At 46.8% G+C, this 25,267-nt stretch overlaps 1 protein-coding gene across 2 annotated transcripts in view; it reads left to right on the top strand.

Annotated features, from left to right (window-relative positions):
• Positions 1–25,267, top strand: part of IFT38 (intraflagellar transport 38) — a 963,458-nt gene that overhangs the window by 795,474 nt on the left and 142,717 nt on the right. For both annotated transcript variants that reach the window (XM_086941404.1, XM_086941403.1), the window contains exons 9-10: positions 491–563; positions 12,211–12,321. In XM_086941404.1, the coding sequence (XP_086797530.1) occupies positions 491–563; positions 12,211–12,321 (184 nt within the window). The remainder of the gene's footprint in view (positions 1–490; positions 564–12,210; positions 12,322–25,267) is intronic.

Genomic DNA, 25,267 nt, shown 5'->3' with positions numbered 1-25,267 from the left:
ATTTATAGGTAAAAGTTTTGAATAATGAAACGTTACCTAATTTTTTTAGGTTGAAGCATAGTAACAACAATGTAGTTAAACTGCAGCAAAGTCAAATTTGAGTGTCTAGCTCGAATAAAGCTGACTTTGACTTTGAGGGTCTAGCTCACAATACAACAATACAGAGCGGAAACCCTAACTCTTGAATTTAAGTCTTTGCCTATTTCCTGAAACTTGTATGGATGTGCCAGATTTTGCGATTCAGTTGTGGTGCCTTCAGTCAAATGTCTTAGATGGTGTTTGTTTTCTCTACCTGCCTTGCACATTGCTAGATGTGGGGATGGGGCCATAATACTCATTGCAAGATTTAAAATAAAATACTAACGTTTGCGTGGGCTCTCTCCACTGCTCTGTAGCTCCTTTTCGGTGGAATCCTAGTTTCATCATTAAACTACCGAAGCTTGCACATTCCTCAAGCCAGAATTAACTGTTTGCTTTGCCCTCTTTGTAGGAAGCAGAAAATACACTGCGTTTGATGCAGAACAAGCTGAAAGAAGAGGAGAAACGACTGTTGAAAACTGGAAGTAAGTGACATAAATAGAGAGTCCTTTATGCCCACGAATTTGAACATTGATTCACAAATAGCAGAAGCATTCAAAGTTGCTTTCTAGTTCATAAGTTCCCTTTATTAAAATGTCATGCAATCTGGGTACTGAAGATGTTCCCTGTAGTCAGTGGCTGTAGCTGTAGCTACCAGTCATTTTAAATATTCAGTTCTTGTAAACAGTCGGGTAGTCCCAAGTATTGCGGTATCACTGCATATAGTCTGGCCCTATGGAAGCGTAATGCGCCTGTATATTTTGCGTAGTTGACAGGTATTGCTGGTTGAGAGGTGGTTATCCAAGAAGCAGTGGCAGGCGAACTTGTAATTTCTTTTGTGAAATGTCATGATAATACACAAAATTTCATTAAATGTACTTACGAGTATGTTGTGCCAAAAATTGAATTGAAGGCATATCTTGCTTTCAGAAATTACACATCTGTAATTTCTGAAAGCAAGATATGCCCCGCATTCAATTTTTGGCACAACATACTCGTAAGTACATTTAATGAAATTTTGTGTATTATCATGACATTTCACAAAAGAAATTACAAGTTCGCCTGCCACTGCTTCTTGGATAACCACCACTCAACCATCAATAGACTGCGTCAAGGAGAAAATGACTGCGTCAAGGAGAAAATGTGTCCCAGCAGAGGTTTCACTGCTTGCATGATAGAATTTCTACTCAAGCTAGTCCCTCATGGACTAAAATCACTAAAAGAAATTTCACTTCCAAATATCTTGTGAAATTTGTATGTCATGTACTTTTCAAGATTTCACCTATGTAAAAGCAAATTCACCTGGGCCTAAAAGAGAGGGCAAATCGGAGCTAGAGAGAGAATTAGAGTTTTTGCAGATGTGTGCGCATGCGTTTGTCCGTGGGAGAGTGAAGACACAGCATGCTGCTTGGAGAGAGTGCCCTAAACACTATATCTAGTGGCTTCTGCTCATTATTTCCAGCAAGATGGACATGAGATCACCTTCGGGATGTCAGTATCCATGTAGTCCATAGTAGTGCTTTTGTCTCCATGCCCGTATATGTAGACAGAGAGATCGATTCTTACCTACATTCTGCCTTGTTGCTCTCCTTAATTCCTGTGCAATCTATAGATTATGATGTAAAAATTGTAGATTCACCTCAGGCATAACTGTTCCTATGTAACAGAAAGAAGCTTCCTGTCTGAGGATGAAGAACTCTCAGATTGCATGATTTTCAGATCTGTTGCTGGAATGACCAATGTCCTTTGTAAGTGAAAATCTGTTGATACAATGTACTTTTATGGCGATAACCCATGCTCTGATCGGCGTTTGTTCCCTTACAATGTATGATTCACTGAATTCTAGTGAGCTCTTGGAGTGATTAGCATTTTCCTGGGTCATTTATAAAAGTGTTGGTGTGGGGGCAGTTAATTGGCTATATTAGGACTTCCCATTTGAGAAAAGTTTTACCCTATTCACCAACTCACGAGGGGCTGTTGCACCCTTTGCAAAACCACTTTAAAGGGGAGAGTGTACTTAACCGCAAGATTAAGAATGATTTGTAAATCAGGAATGACAGTTAAGAAAGTCATGCTAATAAATGTTTTGTTTTGTTTGTTATACATATGGAATATTGGTCACCCACCATGAACTGGGTGGGGCAAGTAGTATTTTGATCCGTCTTAATTTCAATAATGGAGAAAGTAAGTAACTATCCACTGTTTAAAAACGCATGCTTTTCACTACTCGTGAGGGTTGACTGAAGTGTGTCCAAACAATAAGAGTGGAGCTACAAATTTATTTGTGGAGATAATGGTTACTGTGGCAGGAATCAGTCATTAGTTTATTCCATTTACCCTCATTATGTTTGTTCTCAAAATCGGCAGCTAAAGCTGATTCATCTCCCACTCTGGGTGATGGGACTGCATGACAATTTATAAAGCCTCACTGTTGATTAATATAACACATTTTGTTTTGTTTTATGGTAGTGGTGGGAAATTGGATAACTGGTTGAGGTAGATAAACGCCTGCTGAATCAGCAACCACAGTTCTTGTCAGAGTGAAACACAAGCAAAGTCCAAATTAACTGTGTTGAGAGTAAGTATGAGCGAATTTAGCGGATCTGCGGTCCGCAAATTCGCGCGAAATTGCAAAAAAATCAGCGAATTCGCGGATTTCCCCGCGAAATCGCAGATGTTTTTGGAATTTGCCTTATACTCAACTGGAGTACTTTCTACTGTCTAATGAGTAAGTGCTACCTTGTTGGGTTTTGCTTTTCCTACACTGCAGCTGCATAAAGGGCCAGAAGATTTGCCTTCAGTTACCCTCTGTGCCTGTAACTTTGCCACCGCGCCAAAGGTCCCTTGAGTTAGCTGTCCATTATAGTTGCGAAAGGGTGGGAAGACGTTTGATACCGCTAGTGTGTGGTGCGGGGCTTCTATGCGTGTAAATATGCCTCTTGTTTATAAAGGGTCAGAGAGCGAGCAGGGCAGCAGGTGAGTAGAAAGCAGCCTCCTGGTAACAGGAACGGGGATCACGCTCGAGAAACTCATGGATGCAAAGACCTCCCTCGAGTATTACAGCTCATTTTCGACGGCAGATATGGGGTTAAAGCACACTTGCCCAGCCTCGACCGTGCTAATGTTTTGGGCTGATTAAAACGTTACTGACTCTGAGCTTCAACTAGGGCACCTGCTTTATTTGTATCTGTAAGTGCTTCCTGCTGAGGTTTATTGTCTGGGACAGGAGCCTTGTTGCCTACTTATAACTATTCTCTGACCCTGCTTCGAGGGTCAGAGCAGGGTCAGAGAATAGTTGCAAGTAGGCAACGAGGCGCCGCTCAGGAAGCACTTACAGGGTTACAGCAGGTGCCCAAGTTGAAGTTAATTTCTTTGTAACCGAATTGTAAATGGTTACAAAGAAATTAGCTTCAACTTGGGCACCTGCTGCTGTAACCCTGTAAGTGCTTCAAGGAAAATTTGTCCCGCTCGCGGATTCGCTGATTTTTCTGCGATCTCGCGAGATTCACGGATCGCGAAATCGCAGAAAAACCGCAAATTCACGAGCGGAATGAATTTTCGGCCCACACTTAGTTGAGAGTTAAGAGCGTAACATTGTTAGGTTATGGGTAAAAGCTTAAGCGTGGGGTTACATTAGTGGGTACATTATTTATTAAAACAGTTTAAGGTAAAAGTAACATAGTAAGTACACAAACAACTTGATGATGGAGATGAAATGGTAAAAAAGTGCTAACCTAGAGAATGATGAGAAAATGGGAAACAATGAAAAAACAGTAATGATAGTCAGCAAACAAACAGCAAGTGATAAAACTGTATGTATCTCACATAACTAGTTAGAAAATCAAGTCAATGGGAATCCACATCCAAGGTCTGAGAACATTACATTAGAAGCATTTGTAGTCCGTCCGAGCAATTGTAAAGAGGAGCAGCTGTTCCTAACATTAAGGTAATTACCATACCCATCTTTGGGAGATGTTTTGTTAAATCTTCTGGATTAAGGATTAACTCTGTGGCTTTACTTGGGGTGCAATAAAAGTACAAGAAAAGTCTGTTATAATGTTATGAGGTAAATATAAGAAAATCAGAGCAAGGAGGAGCATTTCTTTGTCTTCTGACGGTATACATTTTTCCTGATCACCAGAACTGCTAATATGAAAAAAAGATCAAATTATCCATGCTTGTATAATGTCTAAAATTGAGTTACTAGCTGAGGGACGTGAAACACTACTCAAGCAGAAACCACAATTCCCATCGGAGTGAGACACAAGCAAACCCCAAATTACCCTGTGCTTGATCCTCTGGTAGCTTGGCACAAAAGCACTCAGGCTTATTCACTTAGAGGCAATAAGTAAGGAATTTATGTAGCAGTCGCCCTACCGCCAGCAGTCGAAAAAATGGAAAATGAAACGATAATGTACTCTTATTCATTTTTGTTTTATTTTCTCTCTGAGCTGAGGCTTGGGGCAGGGCCAAGGTGGTGACAGGCTGGGGGGGAAGTGTTGGGCACTGCCTTCAATGCGTATGTGGGTTTGGCCGGTCATCTCAGGCCAGCCAAACCCACATGCGCAGTGAAGCTCTCTCCAACACCAGCTGCATGGCGGGGTTGCAGAGAGCAGGCACAGGCTGTGTGGGTGCGCAAATCATTGGTGCTCAGGCCAATCTAAAGCAGCATCAGGATTGACCAGAGTGCACTCTGGGACCCTGTACCTGGAGAAGTGAGAAGCACGACACAGCAAGCAGGTATTTTTTATTATTGTGTCCCCCCCAATTACCCCCAAAGCACCCCTCCCCCCGCTCCGCCACTCTGTGAACTCACCGGCCGCAACTGTATTTATGCAGCGCTTCAAACAGTAATACAGTGAAAATACAAATCAAGAACAATTCCACATCAGTGTAGAAAAACAGAGCAAAACATAATAAATTAATTGAGACCAAAATGAACCTGAGATATGCAGTTTTAAAGATTTCAGTGACAAACAGTGCTTAGAAGCACAAAGCGTCAACTGTGGTTATCTGGTCGCGCCATACTGGGACAAAGTCACACGTTCAAACTGACCGAAATGGAGCTCGGGCCTGAAACAAGGACAAAGTAAGGGCAGTTGATCAAAGTACATTAAATCCTAGTTGCGGAGCGTTGAGAGATCCCATGTTGAGGATGCATTGTGCAGCGGTGGTCCCAAGAGGCTGCAGGTTGCGATGTGAGGTCTTGCATCGGCAGCACCTAGGATGCTGTTGACAAGGGTTTGCAATGTGAAGTCTGCACAGAGGATGCATCATGCAGTGGCGCTTTAGACGAGCTGTGATGTGAGGTCCTAAGTTAGGGATGCATTGCGCAGTGGCGGTTCTGATGCAGGGCTGTGAGGAGATGCATCGCACTGCGTTTGTTTTCTCCAAGAGACTTCAGCTGGGCTGGCAGAGCATTTTCAGGCCCATTTCTAAGGGTCCAAGACTGGGATGGCACAACTTTGGGGGTAAGACTCACACCAGACAGAGTCTAGATGTTAGATTGTGTAGGTGGTTGTATCATTTTCTGTCCATGAGGCTCTGATCAGAAGGCCAGCCAACTAATCCTTATAGTCACTCTCATGGTCCTGGGTTCAAGATGTGGGCCCAGTCCTTCTACCTCCAGCAGCAGAGCAGCAGTCCTTCTGACAGCACAGAAGTCCTTCTGAGTATTCCACATGTCCAGAGGTGTACTGAAGAGTTGGGTCTGAGGGTCCTATATTTAAACTTGTTGCCAGCTTTGAAGTAGAAGAGGTTCTCAAGGTTTCCACCCCCAGGGGTCTTTGGAATTTCCTGTCTCCCTGCCCTGGGCCCTGGAGACTTTTGTGAAACACTTTGTGAGCGTGCTGAGGCGAGCCTTTTGTGATGTGCAAGTGTGGTAGGTTACTGCTTGCCCCCTCTTCAAATCAGAGATGGCCTATCCTACCAACACCTATTCACCCTTTGTCTCACTGCTTGGGAGCAATACACAAAGACCAGCTGCCCACTAAATCTAGCCATATGACCCAGGACACAGGCTGCAAACACCAAATGGTTGGGATTATAAAATTCCAACTTTCTAACAGCAACAGTTTTAGAATTGTGATTTAAAATCCGGCTTTACCAGTAATGAGGGTTTTAAAGTACAGGTCTATAGACCCCAAACTCAACATTCCTACTTGTTTCCAATTGAAAGCTTTCCCGTATTTAATGTAATAACGGGAAAGTAGGCCTCACAGTGGTAAAAAACAAATGTATGAGTTTTCCACTTACAGGACATGTAACAATTAAAGGTATGTCGTCAACTTTTTAAATACACTGCACCCTTCCCCTTGGGGTAACCTATGTGTGTTAAAAAAAAGAGTTTTCCCTTGCAAAAGGTTTTCTTTGCCAGGTTGAAATGGCAGTTTTAAAACTTCACACACAAGCTGCATTTGAGGCCTGAGACATGTTTAAAAGGCTGTTTAAGTGAGTGGAACAATCTGTGCTACAGGCCCACTAGGAGCATTTAAATTATAGACCCTTGCTAAAAGTAAATTAAATGTGCCAATTGGATGTAAACCAGTTTTACCATGTTTAAAGGAGAGAGCACAAGCACTTTAGCACTGGATAGCAATGGTAAAATGCTCAGAGTCCTAAAAGCCAACAAAAAATGAATGCAGAAAGCAGGTGGGTAAAAGCAAAAGGTTAGGGGATGTCCCTGCAGAAAGAGTCAACTCCACCCTGACCCCTTCCAGCCAAAAGTAAGGGTAGACAGATCAATGCCATAGATATCAAACCTGGACGAAGGCCCTGTTATGCAGGGGCACTTGTCAGTTGTACGCCTCTTGTAACTCAGTTGGATTTCTCTGTCTACACTCTTCTGTGCCCACTGGACTAACCCCTGGGGGACCCTGCTCCTCATCTGTGGACCTCATCTGTTTAGCTGCTAAACATACCATGCTCACAGATGCAGCCCAGTAGGCAGTCATAATTACCATGGCCAACAAAGTGATGTGGCCCATTCTTCGCCTTGGATCAGACGTCTGTCCCCAACCCAAGTAAAACTCTGCCCAAAAAGACAGCAACGAACAGATGCCACTGGCAGCTATCATTGTCAAGAGCCAGGCCCTTGGCCATACTCTGCCAGGCGGAAGCTGCAAGCAAGGACAATGGGTAGGCCTCTCTTCCAACCTGGGGGCAGGCAAGGAGTTCTCTATGGGCTCCTGAGGGTACTCTGACTTCTCCGGTTTCTTAGAGTGGGGGGCACCAGTCCCAGGTTGGTAGCCTGAGACTGGCTTTTCAGCCCAGGGTCCATACCTTGAGGCTGAACAGGTGACGGGTGAATCCTCCCTCTCATTGGCCCTCCATCTGGGCTCCCATACCCTCCGCTTGGGAGTGATGCCCACAGAAAACTGAACTGTCAGGCCATCCGCCCCTCCCAACTCTTCTGACACTATCCCTATCCCATGGACCCAAGTTACCCTACAAACCTGACCGGTGTACTGCTCTGGAGAAACCAGCCATTCCACAACCATGATCTGGCAGGGGTCCCATTCATCTTCATCTAGTGGAAGTGATGACCTCCACCCTCCAGGATCACCAGTTCACCCTCAGAATCTATCTTCCAGCTAAGGGTGATCATGGCATGGTCTATCACCTGCCTCTGGGGACTACTTCACCCTAAAGCCACACTGACCACTGCTGTAGAATTGTCAGGAAGGTATCTTAGGACAGACAAAATCCCCTTGTAGTCAAAGAAGTGGAGTTGGAAATGAGCAGCCCTGAGCCACTGCCCACCAGATTTCATAGAAGGGATATGGGAACTCTGCCCCCCCCCCCCACCTTATTTTGGACAGTTTCTTTTTTGACCGCCCCTTCGCTCTGCTGGGTGGAATCTGAATCTCCCTTCTTGGGATTACTCCCAGGTACCTTCTTGGACTCCGTGGTATTGATCCAGAGGTTTGCCTCCTTTGCAAGTTCTCTGGGGGTCAGTGAACTTGCTGTCTAACAGGTGCTGGTGCAGCTCCACAAAACATGTACTGAGCATGTGCTCTCTCCAAACAAGATTGTACAACCCAGTAAAATCATTAACTTTGCTGTCCCACACCCAATCAATCAGTGCCTTGGGGCGTAATCCAGAAACTTCACCCAAGTCTGGTTCTGCATCTTTTAGCTATACATGAACCTAATGCGGGTCTTCTCTGGGGTGAGTTGTTTTTCATGGGGTGTGCTTTTCTGGTCCTCCACCTCCAATGTAAGTAAGGTATCCCTCCCACTGTAGGCATGTGTTTCCAGAGTGATGCCCCCCAAAACTCTTCTGGGACCATGTGTATTTTAGGAGCCACCTCATGGGCAGAAAACCACTGTTCAGTATAATACCCTACCACATAGCTAGGCACCAGATCTTTAGGTATGTGAACCTTCTTGTTCCCCTCAGACACTGCGGGTATTCTGCCACCATTGTTTCTGGACTCTGCTTGCCTAGCTCTTATGTCCAGCACTCTGAGGCTTCTCTCATGAGCCATTTATCTCTCCTCCACCTCCATCTCCAGTTTCTTCTCCTCCAACTTAAGCATGGCCATTTGCAGCCTAAACTCCATGTCAGTCTTCCGATCTGCCAGCACCTCCGTGGACAGGCTGTACATGGACACAATAATTTCTGCTCTGGGAGGGATCTCCAATTCAGGAAACAACTCATCCCTCTCCCCTGTGTGCTGCATCTAGGACCTGCACCAAGGTCCTCTCCTTGCCCCTCCATATCATCTTCCTCATCCTAGTCATCTGTTGCTGTCAGGTACTGGCGAGCCTCCACCCAGGCCCTCAGAGCTTTCTGAAGCTCCAAGGTTGTGGTTCCCTTTTTGGTTGGAAGTCCTAGTTTCTTACTTACAGAACTCCTTGAGCTTCTCCACAGTGAAGCACTCCAGTTTGATGAGTTCGTATTCCATTACTGCAGGTAAGGTCACAGACAGGAAAGTAGATTGAGGGTAAATTTGGGAAAAACAGACAGGCTCAATCAAGGAGAATTTAAAATCCTTGAATTGGTATACAATCTATACTACTATTATAAAGAGAGAACACAAAGCTTTTGGCAAGGTAAACTCGGGAACCACAGCACCAATCCACACACCCAATACATTGTTGTAATCCTCAGGGTGTGCAGATGGACATAGGCTATAGAAAAAAAAAAACGTAAATTTAAAAATAAAACTTTAAAAAAAAGTAGTGTCCTGAAAGTAGCGCCAGCCGCGATGCTGACGGCCACGACGTGGCGCTGGCCGCAACGTACGTGATGACGAGGAGCAGCGGCAGTGAAGTGAGGAGCTCAGGGAGGAGCGGCGGCTCAGGTAAGGCTCTGGGACACGGGACGGGAGGGACCCGGTGCGCGAGGTTGGCCCGGAACAACTGCAGTAAGGCTCAGGGTCTGGGGGCAGCATTTCAGGCTTGCGTGCACTCCCGCCCCGGCCCCCGCCTGCCACGACATTGTCCGGGACACAGACAATGTCGTGGTGGGCGGGGGCCGGGGCGGGAGTGCACGCAAGCCTGAAATGCTGCCCCCAGCCCCCTTCTGCCCCAGGCAACGCTGGGGCGGGCGGGCTGCTAGTTATTTATAAAGGTTTTTAGTGTAACCCAAAATCACTGAATGGTACTGCACAAACACAAGTCCAAATCTCCCAGCTGAGCAACAATGTAGGAAATTGGGTTACTGGTTGACAGGAGTAAAACCCTACTCAAGCAGCAACCACAATTATTGTCCGGGCGAAACACAAGCAAACCCCAAATTAACCTGTTCTTAACCCTCTGGTAGCTTGGCACAAAGCAGTCAGGCATAAGTTAGAGGCAATGTGTAACATATTTATGCAGCACTTCAAACACTAATAAAGTGAAAACACAGCTCAAGAACAATCCCACACCAGTTTAGAAAAATAGAGTTACATTTAATAAATTATTTGTGACCAAAACGACAAAAATCCAATTAGTAGAACCGAAGATATGCAATGTTAAAGATTTCAGTGAAAAACAGTGCTTAGCAGCACAAAACGCCAACTGTGGTTATCTAGTCGTGTCGGACTGAGACAAAGTCACAAGTTCTGGCCGACCGCCAAGGAGCGTGGGCTGGATACAGGGATAAAGTTAGGCCCCTGAACGAAGTGCCTTAAATACTCTTCATGGAGCGTTATGAGATCCTGCATCTAGGATGCATCCCTAAGCTGCTGTTCCTGGAGACGATGGGTTGTGATGGGAGGGTCGCACAGCGGCGCTTCTGATGAGTCATAGACGCGGCTTTCAATGCATGGTCCTGCATCGGGAATGCGCTGCTCAGCTGCAGTTTCGAGGGTCTAGGATGCAAAGTCCTGCTTCTGTGGGAATGTGTCGCACAGCAGCAGTTTCAAAGCAGGACTGCGAGGAGATGCATCTCGCTGCATCGGTTCTGCCCAAGAGACCACAGCTGGGCTGGCAGAGCACCTTCCTGCCCACTTCTAAGGGTTCATGACTGGGATTGCACCACTTAGGGGCAAGACTCACACAGACAGACTCCCAATGCTGGTTCATGGTAGTTTTAGCCTTTTCTGATCGGGGGATGCCCCAACTAGCAATTGTTATCATTATGGTGGTTCTGGGGTTAAGAGGCAGGTCCAATCCTTCTCAATCAAGCAGCAGGGCTGCAGAGCAGCAGTCCTTCTGACAGCATAGCAATCCTTCCTGAGTCTTTCACAGGTCCAAAGGTGAAGAGTTGGGTCTGAGGAAACAATATACTCGGTGCCAGCTTCGAAGTAGGAGAACGTTCTGGATGTTTACACCCCCAGAGGTGTTTGTAATTTACTGCCTCCCTGTCCTGGCTCCAGCAAATGTCTGAGGCAAGAAAATGCCAATTTTCTAAAAGTGGCCTTTCTAGAATTGTGACTTAAAATCCAATTTTACCATTAAAGAGGGTTTTAAATTACAATTCTGTAGACAACAAACTCAACATTCTCCCTTGCCCACAATTGAAAATGATCACTTACTAGAACATTAGACTGTTGAGCGCTCCATTGAAGACAATGGAGTGCCTTGGGTTTCTAATGGTCGGTAGAAGCCTGGAGCATCAACATTCCAATGTTTATTCACAGCTGTTGCTGTGAACAAAGGCCTCACGGAGCTCGAGGGTATTTTAGCCCCCTTGGGCTCCGTGAGGCCTTTCTTTTACAAAGTAGAGCATTCTGACCTCTAGTGGCGGAGTGTTCTAACAGCCTTAGAGCCCTCCCTAGCTGGCTCTACCGGCCATTAAAGGCCTGCTCCCTTGTTAAAGGACCGTGCCTTCAGCTCGGACCTTTAATGCTGGACCGGGCCTTTAAGGGCCGGTAGAGCCCGCTACCGGGCTCTAAGGCTATATTAGAACACTGGAATGTTGAGAGCTCCATTGAAGACAATGGAGTAGCTCCGGGTTATAATGGCTTGTATGAGCCTCCTGCTCCAACATTCCAATGTTTCTCTTTATGTTTCTCTCTTTTTAATTTAGAACATTCTACCCATTATGGGTGGAATGTTCAAATAGCCATATAGCCCTCCTGCTCGGGCTATACCAATTGTAAAAGGCCCTCCCCCTCATTATAGGCCCTCGCCTGCTGCTTGGGCCTATAACTCGGTTTCAGGCTATGAGGCTGTATCAAATGTAATGAGGTAACCCAATGTTATCGTATGGGAGAGGTAGGCCTCACATTATTGAAAACAAATTGAGTTTTTCACTACCATGATATGTAAAATTTAAAAGTACACATTCAATGTTTTAAAAAGGAAGGTTTAACCCGGGCACAAGGTTTATTTTGCCATGTCGAAATGACAGTTTAAAACTGCACACACCGGCTAAAATGGCTGACCTAAAACACGTTTAAAAGGCTACTTAAGTGAGTCGCACAATTAGTGCTGCAGGCCCATTAGTAGGATTTAAGTTACTGGGCCCTGGATACATGTAGTACCACAAGTAAATGTACTGTGCCTATTGGGTGTAAGCCAAAAATATCATGTTTAAAAGAGAGAACACAAACACTTTAGCACTAGTTAGCAGCTGTAAAATGCGCAGAGTCCAAAATGTGAAAAAAACCAGTTTCGGAAAACAGAAAGGGCCAAGTCCAAAAGTAATGATGCGGAAACAACATAAAAACATCTTTTTCCTTCTGTGTGTTTATTCAGATAGCAATGAGGATTCTGACATGGAGATCCAAGATGATGATGGGTCTGACAGCGATGTAGAAGATCGACAACCATTGAAGCCACGGACTGCTAGAAACATGAGGATGCAAGGTACCTCCTAAAATCACACCCTTCAATCAATTTTAGCTAACCCATATCAGATGGTTTATATTGCAAATCTTGTTTTGAGTCTATTGTAAGTCCACCCACTCAAAGAAAGACATCTTAACAAATTGGGCCTGTAGTTTATGCTTAATTAAATACCTTTTCTGTATTGACAATGTATGTACACCGCTGCCTCTTTTCAGGCACACCTTGGTTAATTCACTGTGGTTTGTTGCTTTCAAGTTTGTTTGTTATAAAACTTAGTTATTTTAATAAATACTGTGACTCCTCAGTTGCATAATAATTCGTATTTAAGTCAATAGAGTATGAGTCTTTTGTTCACTCGACCACGGCAGGATAGGAATCATCTCTTTATTTGCTTGCACATCCATAAAAGGTCATATTTCTAATATGCATTCCAAGAAGCATCTGTATAATTTGCTGTTGGTACGTCTCTTGCCAGAATTCAGCAAAAAAATTGGCAGTAGGCAACGGATATATGCGTGGGATCACCTGTACATATTTCGCTTAAAGAGCGCAAGTTTCCAAAACCACGTTGAGACCATACAGTTGTTGGGAATGTATTATACAAATACTCTTAACATAACCTCATCTAGATCAGAATTATTGTTATCAAATCACAACACTAAAAATGTGTTTCTAGCTTTAAACAAGGCTCATATAATCATTTTACTACTCCTAGCCCTTAGTGAATTTGATAGCTCAAGTTTTCCCATCTCCATCCAACTCTGTGTGCTGTAGTTTATTATGAGTCTAGTAAAAACAGATGAACTGGTGGGCTATACGTCTCAAATTGCACCCAGTGGAGGAGCAAGTCCAACTAAACCCCAAAAAAGATAAAGGGTGCAGGTCCCGAGTGTCTGAGGTTGGGGGGAGGGTAGTGATCTTGAGCACTCCCCCTGCCATCAAGAAAATGTTAAACGATTGTGCAAATGGCATACCTTGTAGAAAATTTATGAAACAAAGTTTGGAAAACCATGGATTTTCCAAGCAGCTATAAAGGGACACTTGTGAAATGTGGTAATAATAAATGGTCTTATAAGTAAGTCTGCCACAACGGCATTTGGGCTGGTTCCTTTCTCCATATCAACAAAAGGTTTGAAAATGTTTTTTTTAAACTACTACAGCACAGTTTTACCGGCAGTTTACGTAATCTGGTCATACCAATTGCTTTTTTCTCTTTGTAATTTTTTTTAATGAATGAGGATCCTTTCTTCACTTCTGTTTTGTACTGTCTTTGATTTTGTTATCCATCGCTTCCTAATAATTGTCACATAATATGATTGCATACCTATTTTAAAATACAATACGAAATTGAAATAGTGTTAATAATGTCAAAACAAGCTATCAATTTAGATCTTGAAATGACTCCAAATGCCTTCTGCTATCAAGCAAATGATCCATACACTTCAGTAGCTGTCCCTAGCTGTAATAATATCATCTTTAAATATGTTTTGAAAATGCACTTATTTCATCCCTAAACATCGCCTTATTTTACTGAAAATAGACCATTCTCTTCTATTCCCAAAAATTCCAACTTTCAATCTATTGGTAAATACTTGAATTAAATGTGCTTTAACATTATCTTGTTATTTTTCCTGGAACATACTGACTGATACCACGCAACAGCTTTTTAATGTTGAGCTATTAATCACCATAATATAGTGTTTCCAGCAAGCATCAGCTTGTTATTTTCATCAAGTACACTGGTTTGCAACAGGCCAGCATATACGGGTCCGTTACTATGCATAGCTTCATACGGCCATCCACCTATTATAAAGCCAAATCTAGCCTCACTTGCACATGTGCTGCCAAGAACGGTATGGGTTCCCCATAATTGACAGAGATGGACACCTTATGCCACAGATTGTCTTCTAATGCCTGCCATGACCACCAGACAACAGTGATGGTCACTTTATGTCAGGTGTAGAGTACGGCTTCCACCCCATATACTGGGGAAAAACACTAAGGCAGTTGCACCATTGTATGGTAGGTATGTCCTGTCCACTGTTTGCCTGGAATGTACATCAGAGGTAGCGGATAACCGCACCAACTGTAGCCAGTGACTGTCCTCCACTGTCATGGATTACCAGCAACACAGTATGTCAAGCACAGCATCACAAATGAAATGTCCCTTGCATAATAGACACACTATGAAAGACGGGGATTTTTTGTATTCCATACTATGTCTCAAATATCTGTGGGCAGATACCAAGTACTTTCTGAATTTTTTATTGTAAAGATCTTGCAGTGATATGCATATTCTGACGCCCTAAAAACCAGTGGGTCCGAAATTCACTAATTAATTTGAGCCTATCTGGTGTCCAAAAAAGGGTCTAATTTTTTTTTTTGAACAGATTTGATTGATTTTAAACCACCGCGGGTGATAAAGTAGAACAAATGACACACTGATATGTTGATAAAATAAAAGAGGCAGCATTTAGACAAATCAACAACATTCAAGTACTACATTATAGCTATAAAAATCACCAACTACATCTTCCCATTCGTTACAATCTTAGCCCAGTTGGCCCAACCATATTCCCCATATCCGCCCATGCTTATGGGGGCAGCCTCTTGCTTTATATACTGGCCGTGCTTGTTGAGCACACCAGCCAACATCCCTGCCACAACAACAGGGTGGGAGGACCAGGGGACATAAATTGAGCAGCAATATCACATTTGGCGACCAGACGGTCGTACAAAGAAATGACCGCTCAGCTCTTGTGCCTCCAGACCCCTTGAAAATAGCAAGTAATATCATCCTATGGGTAGATTGGAACCTCTCATCCAAGGACATCTGTTAAAACTGGATTAACACGGTTCAGTAGGTTTTAATTTCAGAGCAGAACCACACCATATGTTGAAAGTCTGCTGAGTCCACCCCACAGTGGGGGCAGCAGGGACCATGATGAAGATCTCCCCGTTGCAATCGAGCTGAAGAGAGGTAGGCATAATACAGATAATGTTTGGATCAGCCACAGTCTAGTGGGTGTCTGGGCGGATAGCCTTCCGTCCTTTGAAACCCAAACAAAAGTGGTTGCAGGGGCCTGCTTTAGGCTTCAACGTGGAATCAAGCCCCTCTTAGGGTTCTTTGATCCACAAACCCGCCAGATCATTATCCAAATGACGATTTTATCGAGACTGGATTACTGCAACTCTCTTTATTTAGACGCAAATAAAGCCGGAATTCAACGCTTACAGAGGGTACAAAACCCTACCGCACGATCCCTTCTTGGTCTTCTTACATTTTGCTTGGTATCAAAACACCTAACCAATTTGCATTGGCTGACAAACGATAAAAGAATATATTTTAAGACCCTAAGCTTTGCTCATAAAATTCTCACTATGCAAGCCCCTTCTATTCTCTCCGGCCTCGTTGTGCCATACTCACCGCAACACACGTTGTGCTTAACGAACCTGCAGTTAGCATGCATCCCCCGAGTCAATGGAGTACGAGCCAGGAGTCGCTCTTTCAAAGCACTAACCTATATGCTCATCATCCTGAAATGCTTGATTCCTGTTTTTTTTAGCAATGGGACACCCCGTCGCTGGGGCAGCCATGCGCTGTATAAATCTTCTAACATAACATAAGCAGGGTCCGCCTCCCCCATTAAGCCAGTCATCGATGACTAGAAGATGAGACACCAAGTAGTAAAGGTAACTATTAGTATCCCTAGGTAATTCAGCATAAAAGATACTCACTTGTGTTACCTCTCCATACAGAGGTAAAGTGATCTGTTTGTTCGCTCGGTTGGAAAGAAAAGACTATGCCTTTTACGACGACCTGTATGAACTATCAACAGTTCCTACTCCAACAATTTGTGAACAGAGTCACTGAGGTACAGAACGTTTACTTCGTTGAGGACAGAGTTTTATTTGGAGCTACCATAATTGGTATTTCGAAAATGATTTCTATCCATCATCTAATTGATTCAACCAGTCGTTCATTACTTTGACACTGTTGGGCAATATCACTGTGAGACTTTGGAAGAGGATCCTCGTGCAATGGTGGAAACAAATGAAGGACGCTCTGCCTTCTGGCCACTTTAAATAAAAGAAAAAGTTAGAAAATACTTTTTATTTACCTTTCAACCATAAGTTTTATCTTAGTTGATTTAACTTGTGATACACTTCACACACAATCCTCCTGTTGGAAATGGAAACCTATTGTTTTTAGGCTTTAATATCTCCCTGCATTATGCTTTCCTGCAGATGTTTTTCACTACTTCATTCATCTAAGTGTGTGTGAGTTGGCCAAATAAATGATATTGAGAACTAAAGGAGCGCAGATCTCATCTTTACATTGGCGATGAGGAGAACTGCAGGGGACAGAAGTGAACATGGCTGGGGTCGTTGACTTTTTTGACGATGTTTTCACGGAAGAGGGAGTACATAAAACTATTGTGTAGGGATAATGGGTGCAAGTTGTTTCTAGGGAATTAACCAGTTATGATTCCAGGATGGGAATAGTCCTAGAGAGGGTAGCTCTCTTCAGACCGCAGACCAATCGGTTAGTATAGAGGGTGAATCACTTGATAATGGAAAATATCCAGCTATCTTTCGGCCAATCATCTTCATGGAGAAAAGAGTTAAGAAGAATGATTTGGGCACATAGGACAGCTCCTCATGCTGTGAAGGGGGTGTTACATTTTGTATCCTTGAAAGGAAGGAAACCTGGCAGGAAGGAATGCACCATATGATTGAGTGGAAGAGTAAATGTAAATGTTGATCATGAAGAAGTGAAGAAAAGAGTCTAAAGAATCACAAGTGAAAAATCTACTTCATTATAACAAAATGAGAGGTGTGAAGAGATGTTATGTACACAGTAGCGATTGGGTTCTTGTAAGAAAAGGGGGTTGTGTCCATAATGAACATAGTAAGTATTCTACTCTGTGCAAAGTTAAAGAACCCAAACAGAATATAGTAATATTAGAAGATGGAACTACATGGAGTATGGGGGATGTATGTAAAGTTAGAGAATAATGGAAGTATACATGTGGATTGAAAATATATGTGAAGATGTCCCATATGTGTATACATTGTGTTATCATAAATATATTATAAGGTGTTGCCTGTTACTGTTGTGATAATATAGTGTGAATTGTATTGTAAGTGTTATTTAAACAAGAAGATCAGAATAATATAAGGGGGGAGATGTGTGGTGATAACATAGAGGAATTTTCAAGGAATATAGAATGTGATGAGGCTAATGACATCAGAGTAGAATCGGGAGAGAAGCTGGGAAGCTGAGAGGATGACTAGCTGGAGTTGTTTTCTGAACAAACAAATAATATATATTGAGAACTAAAGGTGTGCAGACCTCATCTTTACAATACGATTGATGATGCAGAAGTGGGTGCTGGGCCTGGGCCTTCTAATCGATGCTCACAAAAACCATAGTTCCAGTGGTAATTGTCAGTGACAGGTTTCTTTCCCAGTTTTGGGGGTACTGCAGGCAGATCCTAACCAGTCCGGAAGGAGACAGAACAAAGTCTAAGAGTTCAGTATTGAATCTTTTTTTAATTGTTGATTGGTTTAACAATCGATCCAATCAGTTATGGTTGTAAAATAAAATAGAAAATATATTTCCTCTTCTCTTTAGGTCGAGCTAGCGAAGCGTAGCGATTGATAAGGTCGAGCTAGCGAAGCGTAGCGATTGACCTTTTGTTGGCGTGTTAGGAGGAATGTGAGACAGCGTTCAGGCACGAGCCTTGCTGTCTCAGATTCCTCCTCGAGGGCGAGCACGGCACCACACACGCATGCGCATACACAGAGACACACAAGCGCCCATGCACGCACCCATACATACAGAGAACCCACCCCCGCCGTCGCATACACACACGCGCGCACACACACACACACTGCATACACACACTGCATACACACACGCTCCCCCGCTTACCTCACCAGAGACACACACACACGTGCGCACACACACACGCACGCGCACACATCCCCCTCACACCCCACTCACCAGGTTCTTCTTGTGTGTCCCTCGGCAGCCAGCGGGTCATTCCGGTTAACAGGCGGGGGCCGCGGGGCTCTCCACGAGCACGGGAGCCCCGCTAGCTAACACGGAAATCCTCCGGCGGGTACAGGAGCGTCTGCTTCCTGTTTTTGTCCGGCCCCGCCCCACCCCCAACAAAGGTTGCCTGGCTTCCTGTTAAAGCCGGGCTGTGGCGGTGAGTTTGCTTGTTTTCTCATTGCGGACCTTTAATTTGAGGATGCAACGCGGGCCAGACACTGGCACTCATGAGATCCCTTCTGACTTTGCGGCAGCCTGCTCTCATGCCAGGTGTTTCCCTGTGTTTGTCACAGCACGTCCTGTTCTCTGGGGCGAATGCCAATATTTCATATTACCGGAAGGTGCAGCGAGCGAAGCGAAATCTAAGCCAGGTCTCTTGGCAAAATCGCGGTTTTCTCTTCGGTCTGATGCCTTCTTAATGTGTCGGGTTTCATAAGTCAAAAATAATGATGTTTCCTTGCAGGGGGGCGTGTCTTTGTCGATCGTGATAGTCGGTGCTCACTGTACGTGGTGCTATTTCCTCTGCGACATCCCTCAACGCTCTGGGTCAGATTCTTTCTGCTTTTAAATGTGTGTCTGCCTGAGTTGAAGCATACTTTTTGCCCCACCGCATCTCTGTCATTTGCGCAACATCACTGTAGGTCACGTGCTTGCTGCACTTTTAAAACTATGACCCAAAGAAGGCCTCCCCCGAAGACAAGACGCTCCTGAAGAACAGCTGCTTCACAGAAAGGTGGTGCAGTCATGGCATTGTGCCTGCTGTAAGAATCGAGCGCCCTCATTCAAAATAAACCATTTCATGTCCAAAAAGACATCATCTCACAAAACACTAACCCCATTACATGTAGGACAAGGCCGCACATGCTTTAATTGGTATGATAGCCGCAACATATTCCTACATGCATTATATCTAACCTTCGCACTACTGTTTTCTTCCCATCTCACTCGCATTCATTTTTTTTTTTTTTTTTAAATATATTTTTATTGCAGGAATTAGCCAAAGTTACATGTCAGATCAGCATCATATCTGCAAGGCGAATAAGGTAGCAACATCCGACCCCATGAGAAAACATCTTGAGTACACAGCCATTCAGCCCACAACCCGAGGGTCGGGCGGCGTCTTCTTACAAAGAACACAGGTGGGGATCCGGGATAACGTCGAAGCTGATCCTGATAATCCAACGGCACTCATCTGCTTTTCTAGATCAACCTAACAGAAACCCCCCCAACAGTCTCTTGGTTCCGCTCCCTCCCCCCACCCAAACCGCCATCAGTGTGTAGTAGTTCGTGTGGAATGAGCTTGTGGGAAGAAACCCTAGGTGACTGGATAGAGATTAGTGTCGTGGTCGTCTAACGGGACTCAAGTTGTGCTGCATCATCACCCTCGGAATCGCTGGAAGCGCAGTAATCTCTAAGGGCCTGCACTATTGTCTCCCATTCCAATGCTGTTTCTAGCGCCCTCTCGTTTTGCTGCCGCCTTGCCAGTTGGTATCGCAGCGTGCTCTCCCCTGTGGCCCACTTCAGAAGTTCGTTGTGCCATTTAGCTCCTGTTGGACCAACCCTTGCCTTCCAATTCCTGGTTATCTCTCGTTTAGCGAGAACGAGCCCTAAATCAATAAATTTGCTCGAAATTTTATTTTTAGGGGTGTGCGGGAACGACTGTAGAATCCCCACCGCCGCGTCGACCGTCAAGGTTCTCCCAGTAACCCTATTAAGAGTGTCCTCGATCAAAAGCCAGTATGAGGACAGCGCCGGGCAGGACCACAGCATGTGAATGAGGTCCGCCTCAGACGCTCGGCATCTGGGGCAATCCGCTGTGTCCGTGGCGAAGTATTGCTGAATTTTCGCCGGGGTCAAATAGGCCCTGTGGAGTATATAAAAATGGACCAGTTGAAACCGGGCATGGCGTGCTCCCTTCCAGGCTCGACGCATGAGTTGTGACCACGCCGTCTCCGGTATCTCCTTCCCTATGTCAGCCTCCCAACGGGTCCGCAGCGTGGTGAGCGGGGGCAAACCCTCGTTAATCAATCTATTGTAAAAGCATGTGACTGCCTTGACAGTCCCCGCGGACATCATAACGTATTGGCACACCGGAGACGTAGGCGGTTCCTCCAGACCACTTTTCCAGTGCGTCTGAATTGCTCTAACCAGAGCCGTGTGCAGGAGGAAATCGCCTCGGGGAACATCGAAACGGTCTAGGATCTCCTGGAAGGGCAGTAACACCCCGTCCTCATAAAGGTCCCCCACCAATTGCAATCCTGCATCTTCCCACTGTCCTAGTCGCGACCAGTCTCCCCCGTGCAGTAAGGCTGTTAACATCCCCAGCGGTATTTCCGGTGCATATGGGAGCCGCAGCTCCCCCCGGGCGTGGGCGCGATTCCAGCATAACCGAATAGTCTTTTCTTCGAGCGTCAGGTCCTGCAGGGCCAAACGCTGGCGCAGTGCGATGAAGGAAATAACATGCCTGGGCATTCCCCTACCCCTCCCATCCTCCGGGCCACGAAACTCTCTCGCTATCTCCTGGGTGAAGGTCTGTAATTGGGCTGCCAAATAATATTTCTCAAAGTCTGGCACCGCAAGGCCCCCTTCCGACTTAGGTCTCATCAGAGTCTTGAGAGCCACTCTCCGGCGGCCCGATCCCCAGAGGAACCCCACCACCATGGATCTCAGAAGCCGAAAGGTGGCCGGCGGGATCCAAATCGGAAGCGCTCTAAAGTAGTATATCAACCGGGGAAGTGCTACCATTTTCAACAGTGCAATCCGCCCCGCCACTGAAAGTGGCAGGGTAGCCCAAAAATCCATGTTACCTCGCAACGCGCGAGTACAGCGGGCTATATTACCGTCTAGAAGGTCGGCGGGGTCATGGTATATGTATACCCCCAGGTATTTGAGGCAGCTAGGTTCCCACCTAATCTCTCTGCTGGTGTCGGGTCTGGGTTCTCCTTTACGAACCGGGAACAGGCAGGTCTTGGCCCAATTCACCCGAAGGCCCGAGACCTCCCCAAAGGATGTCAGAGCCTCAGCAGCCCCATCCAAAGCAGTATCCGAATTCTCAAGGAAGAGCAGCAGGTCATCAGCATACAGTGAGATATAGTGCTGACCAGATAAGGTCCGCAATCCGCCGAAAGAAACTCCGGACCGGAGTGACAGCGCCAGTGGCTCCACCGCTAACGCGAAGAGCAATGGGGATAACGAGCATCCCTGCCTCGTGCCTCGTTTCACTGGGTACTGTTGGGAGATCAGCGGGCCTGCCCTCACCCTGGCCGACGCCGAGGCATAAAGCACCGTGGTCCACCTGATAAAGCCCTCCCCCAGACCAAAGCTCAGCAGCACTCTGCGCAGATAATCCCATTCTAGGCTATCAAAAGCCTTTTCCAGATCGACCGAAAGGACCAACGGGCACAGGGCCTCCGTGTGCGGTTCCTCTAGCAAGCGAAACAACCTGTGAATATTCATGGTCGTGTTACGTTTCGGTATGAATCCTGCCTGGTCCTCGTGCACCAAGGAGCGCATGTGCCCTAGCAGCCTCGATGCTAATATGCTGCTTAGGATCTTATAATCGACCGTTAACATTGATAACGGTCGGTAAGACGCCGGGTCAGCAGACTTCCTGCCAGGTTTGAGGAGGGGAACTACTAAGGCCTCACACATCGAGCTGGGGAGTCGTCCCAAGTGCTTCGCCTCTCTGTAGACTATCAGCAGTCGGGGCGCCAATAGGTCTACATAGGTGGAGTAAAATTCGACCGGGAGCCCGTCAAGGCCCGGGGTCTTATTTCTCGCCATCCCCTTTATGGCACTACGGATTTCCCCCAGTTCAATGTCGGTGCCCAGGGCCTTCGCCACGTCAGGCTCCAGCGCGGGAATCTCTAAGGGTTGCAGATAATCATCAATCAGGGTGGGGTCTCAGGTCGGGTTGCTGCGGTACAGCCGTTCATAGTAGCGCTGGTAGCAACCCAATATCTCCGGTTGGGTGTACACCTCAAGACCCTCCGCGGTGCGCATGGACGTCGTCAGGGAGGTCCGGCGCTTGGGATTGGCCAACCAAGCCAAAAGTGCGCCCGATTTATCCCCCTCCGTGAGCGACCTGGTAGTGTAGGCCTTATAATCGAAACAGCGCAGTCTTTCGACCTCCGCTGCCACCGCCTCTCTCGCCGTGGCAGTACGCTCTTGAAGTTCCGGATGGCCGGGGCGGCGAAGTTCCATCTCGCGGAGCTTCCGGTCAGCCGTGGTCAAGTCCTCAAGGATGACACGTCGCATTCCCACTTTCTTAGAGATACAATAGCCCCTGACCACTACCTTAAACGCATCCCACTCTGACGCTCTCGATCCAGCAGTGCCCCCATTGGTCGCAGAATAATCAGAAATTTTGTCCTCCAGGTCCGCCCTGAAGACTATATCCTCTAATATCTCTGGGCGCAGTTTCCAAGTAGGTACACTAGGGGTCCCGGGGAACCAACGGAAGTCCGCTAGGAGGGGGTTGTGATCAGAGATGGTCCTAGCCAAATATTCAGAGCGCACCGCTGCGGACACCAACTCCGCCGACCCTAGAAATCCGTCTAGCCGCACATGTAATTCGTGCAGGCCAGAAAAAAATGAGTAGTCTCTAGTGTCGGGGTGTTGCGCTCGCCAGATATCCGTCAGCCCCCAGTGCGTCTGCCATTCCTTCCTACCTTTAGCCACCCGCCGGACCGGGGAGTCTGGGAGGGGGGGATGTGAGCGGTCGGCGTCCACATCCACCACCGAGTTAAAATCACCACCTAGCAAGAGGGTTCCCGAGAGAAAATGAGCCAAGGAGCCCGACAACCCGGAGAGGAAGGCGAGCTGGTCCACATTAGGTGCATAAACACAACAAATATTCAGGTCCCTACCCCCCAATGTACCAGAGATAGCTACATAGCGGCCCTCCGGATCCACCACCGATTTTGAAACCTGCAGGGGAACCCCAGCTCTTATCCATATTAGCGCCCCCCTCGCGTAAGCTGAGTATGAAGTGCAGTAGACCTGCCCTCTCCACCTACGCTGCAGCGCGGCCCCTTCCGCCTTGGTGAGATGTGTCTCCTGCAGCAGCGCTATTTGCACCCCTCTACGCACTAGATAAGCGTAAACCTTGTGACGTCTGGACATAGTGTGGAGCCCCCGTACATTCCAAGTGATGCATTTTACATTTGCGATCTTAGCCATTGTCCCACATAGTCATTCCCGGGCTCTCCCAACAACGCTCAATCAAAAAACAAGCAACAATCAAGTCAACACTAATGGCGGCCATCCCCCCCAACAACAACCCAACACCCGTCTGAAACAAACCCCTCCCCACCCACCCCAGAATAGGACCCAAATAGCACCATCTAGTTCCCATCCAAACCGTGTCCCCGGAAACCCCCCGTTCCCCGACTAATCCTGCGGTCGCCACCGCAGGGAAGCCTTAAGGGCTAGGTGCGGGCCGGGCGCCAGTAATGGGCCATCGAGTCTCGGTCTACCGAGACTAAGTCGAGCCCCAAGTCAAAAGTGTCAGCCAGAACAGGGCCCCCCAACCCCACCAATGGGTCATGGCATGAACCGCATCCTCCACATCCCCCCGGCAAACCCCCGTCCAAATGGAATCAGCTCACCCGAGTTCATCCCTGCCCATCCAGTATGCCCTCAGCCGAGTCCGGAGTAACCACTGGCAAATGAACACTATCAGTCTCTGATTCCTCCGTGTCCGTATGAGCCCCCTCGCCGCCCGGTTCCGATTCTTCAACAATGGGGCCGCCTTGTGAACCAGACAGATTAGAAACCATTTCCAGCACTCCCCGCCGCTCCGCCATAGTCTCTACAGTCGAAGGTTTGCCCGGTTTGCCGCGGCGGCTCCGAAGTCTCTTGGAACGTCGTTGCTGTCCGGGTTCCGTAGTCGACTGGGAGGAAGAGCTGAAACCATCCTTGCCAGCCCTATATAGTTCGAGCCAAGTACAGACGTCCTCCGGGGTATCAAAGAACTGGGTCTTATCGTCAAGGATAATGCGGAGCCTCGCAGGAAAGAGGAGCGAGTATTGGATACCCTCGCTCCGGAGTTCACGCTTGACCGCCAGGAAAGAGGTCCGTTTTCGTTGGGTCTCATAAGTATAGTCCGGAAAAATGTTCACCTGGCTATTCTCCACCTGATAAGGGCCATTGTGCCTGGCAGCGTTGAGGAGCAGGTCCCTGTCCCGAAAATGCAATAAGCGCGCCGCCACCGGGCGTGGGGAGCGACCTTGCTGCGGTGGCCTCGCCGGCACTCTGTGTGCACGTTCCAGGGTATAGAAGGAGGACAGACCTTCCGGGGCCACCGCCTTCCGGAGCCAAGCTTCTAGATAGGCCACCATGTCGCCATCTTCGATCTTTTCCGGTAGGCCCACCACACGAATATTGTTCCGCCTGTTACGCCCTTCAGCGTCCTCTGCCCGTCTCTCCAAGGCATCGATCCGGGACAGGGCATCCTTCATCGTTGCAGCCAGAGTCTTCTGTGCCGGCTCCAGGACCTTCACTGTGCTCTCCACCTCTTTGACTCTGTCCGAGAGCTTACCGTGGTCTGCCCTGAGGAGGCCCAAACTCGTCGCAACCTGGGCGATGTCTTGCTGTAGGGCAGATCGCGTATTTGCGATCGCCTCCAGGACCCGGTCAAATTGCTGCGGTAGGTGGGGACCCCCAGAGCACTCCGGGTCAACTCGATCGTCCTTGTCCGGTGCCTCCGTGTCCGAGGCGGCCGGGGTGGTTCCTTTAGGCCCCCTTGGTTTTCCCATGGCGGATGTGCCTCGCGGGAGAAAGCTCGGCAGGCTCTCTACCAGGTGTAGGCGTCGGCTGTAGTTCTCTTGTTGTCTGGTCGTATTGAAGAGGGCCTTCGATCGTCCTCGCCAAGTCCTACCACTTCTCCGATCTTTCGGGACG

The sequence above is a fragment of the Lissotriton vulgaris genome, chromosome 10 (genome assembly GCF_964263255.1).
Source record: "Lissotriton vulgaris chromosome 10, aLisVul1.2, whole genome shotgun sequence".
Classification (NCBI taxonomy): domain Eukaryota; kingdom Metazoa; phylum Chordata; class Amphibia; order Caudata; family Salamandridae; genus Lissotriton; species Lissotriton vulgaris.
The sequence above is the reverse complement of the archived record's forward strand: the minus strand, read 5'-3'. Positions and strand labels throughout refer to the sequence as shown.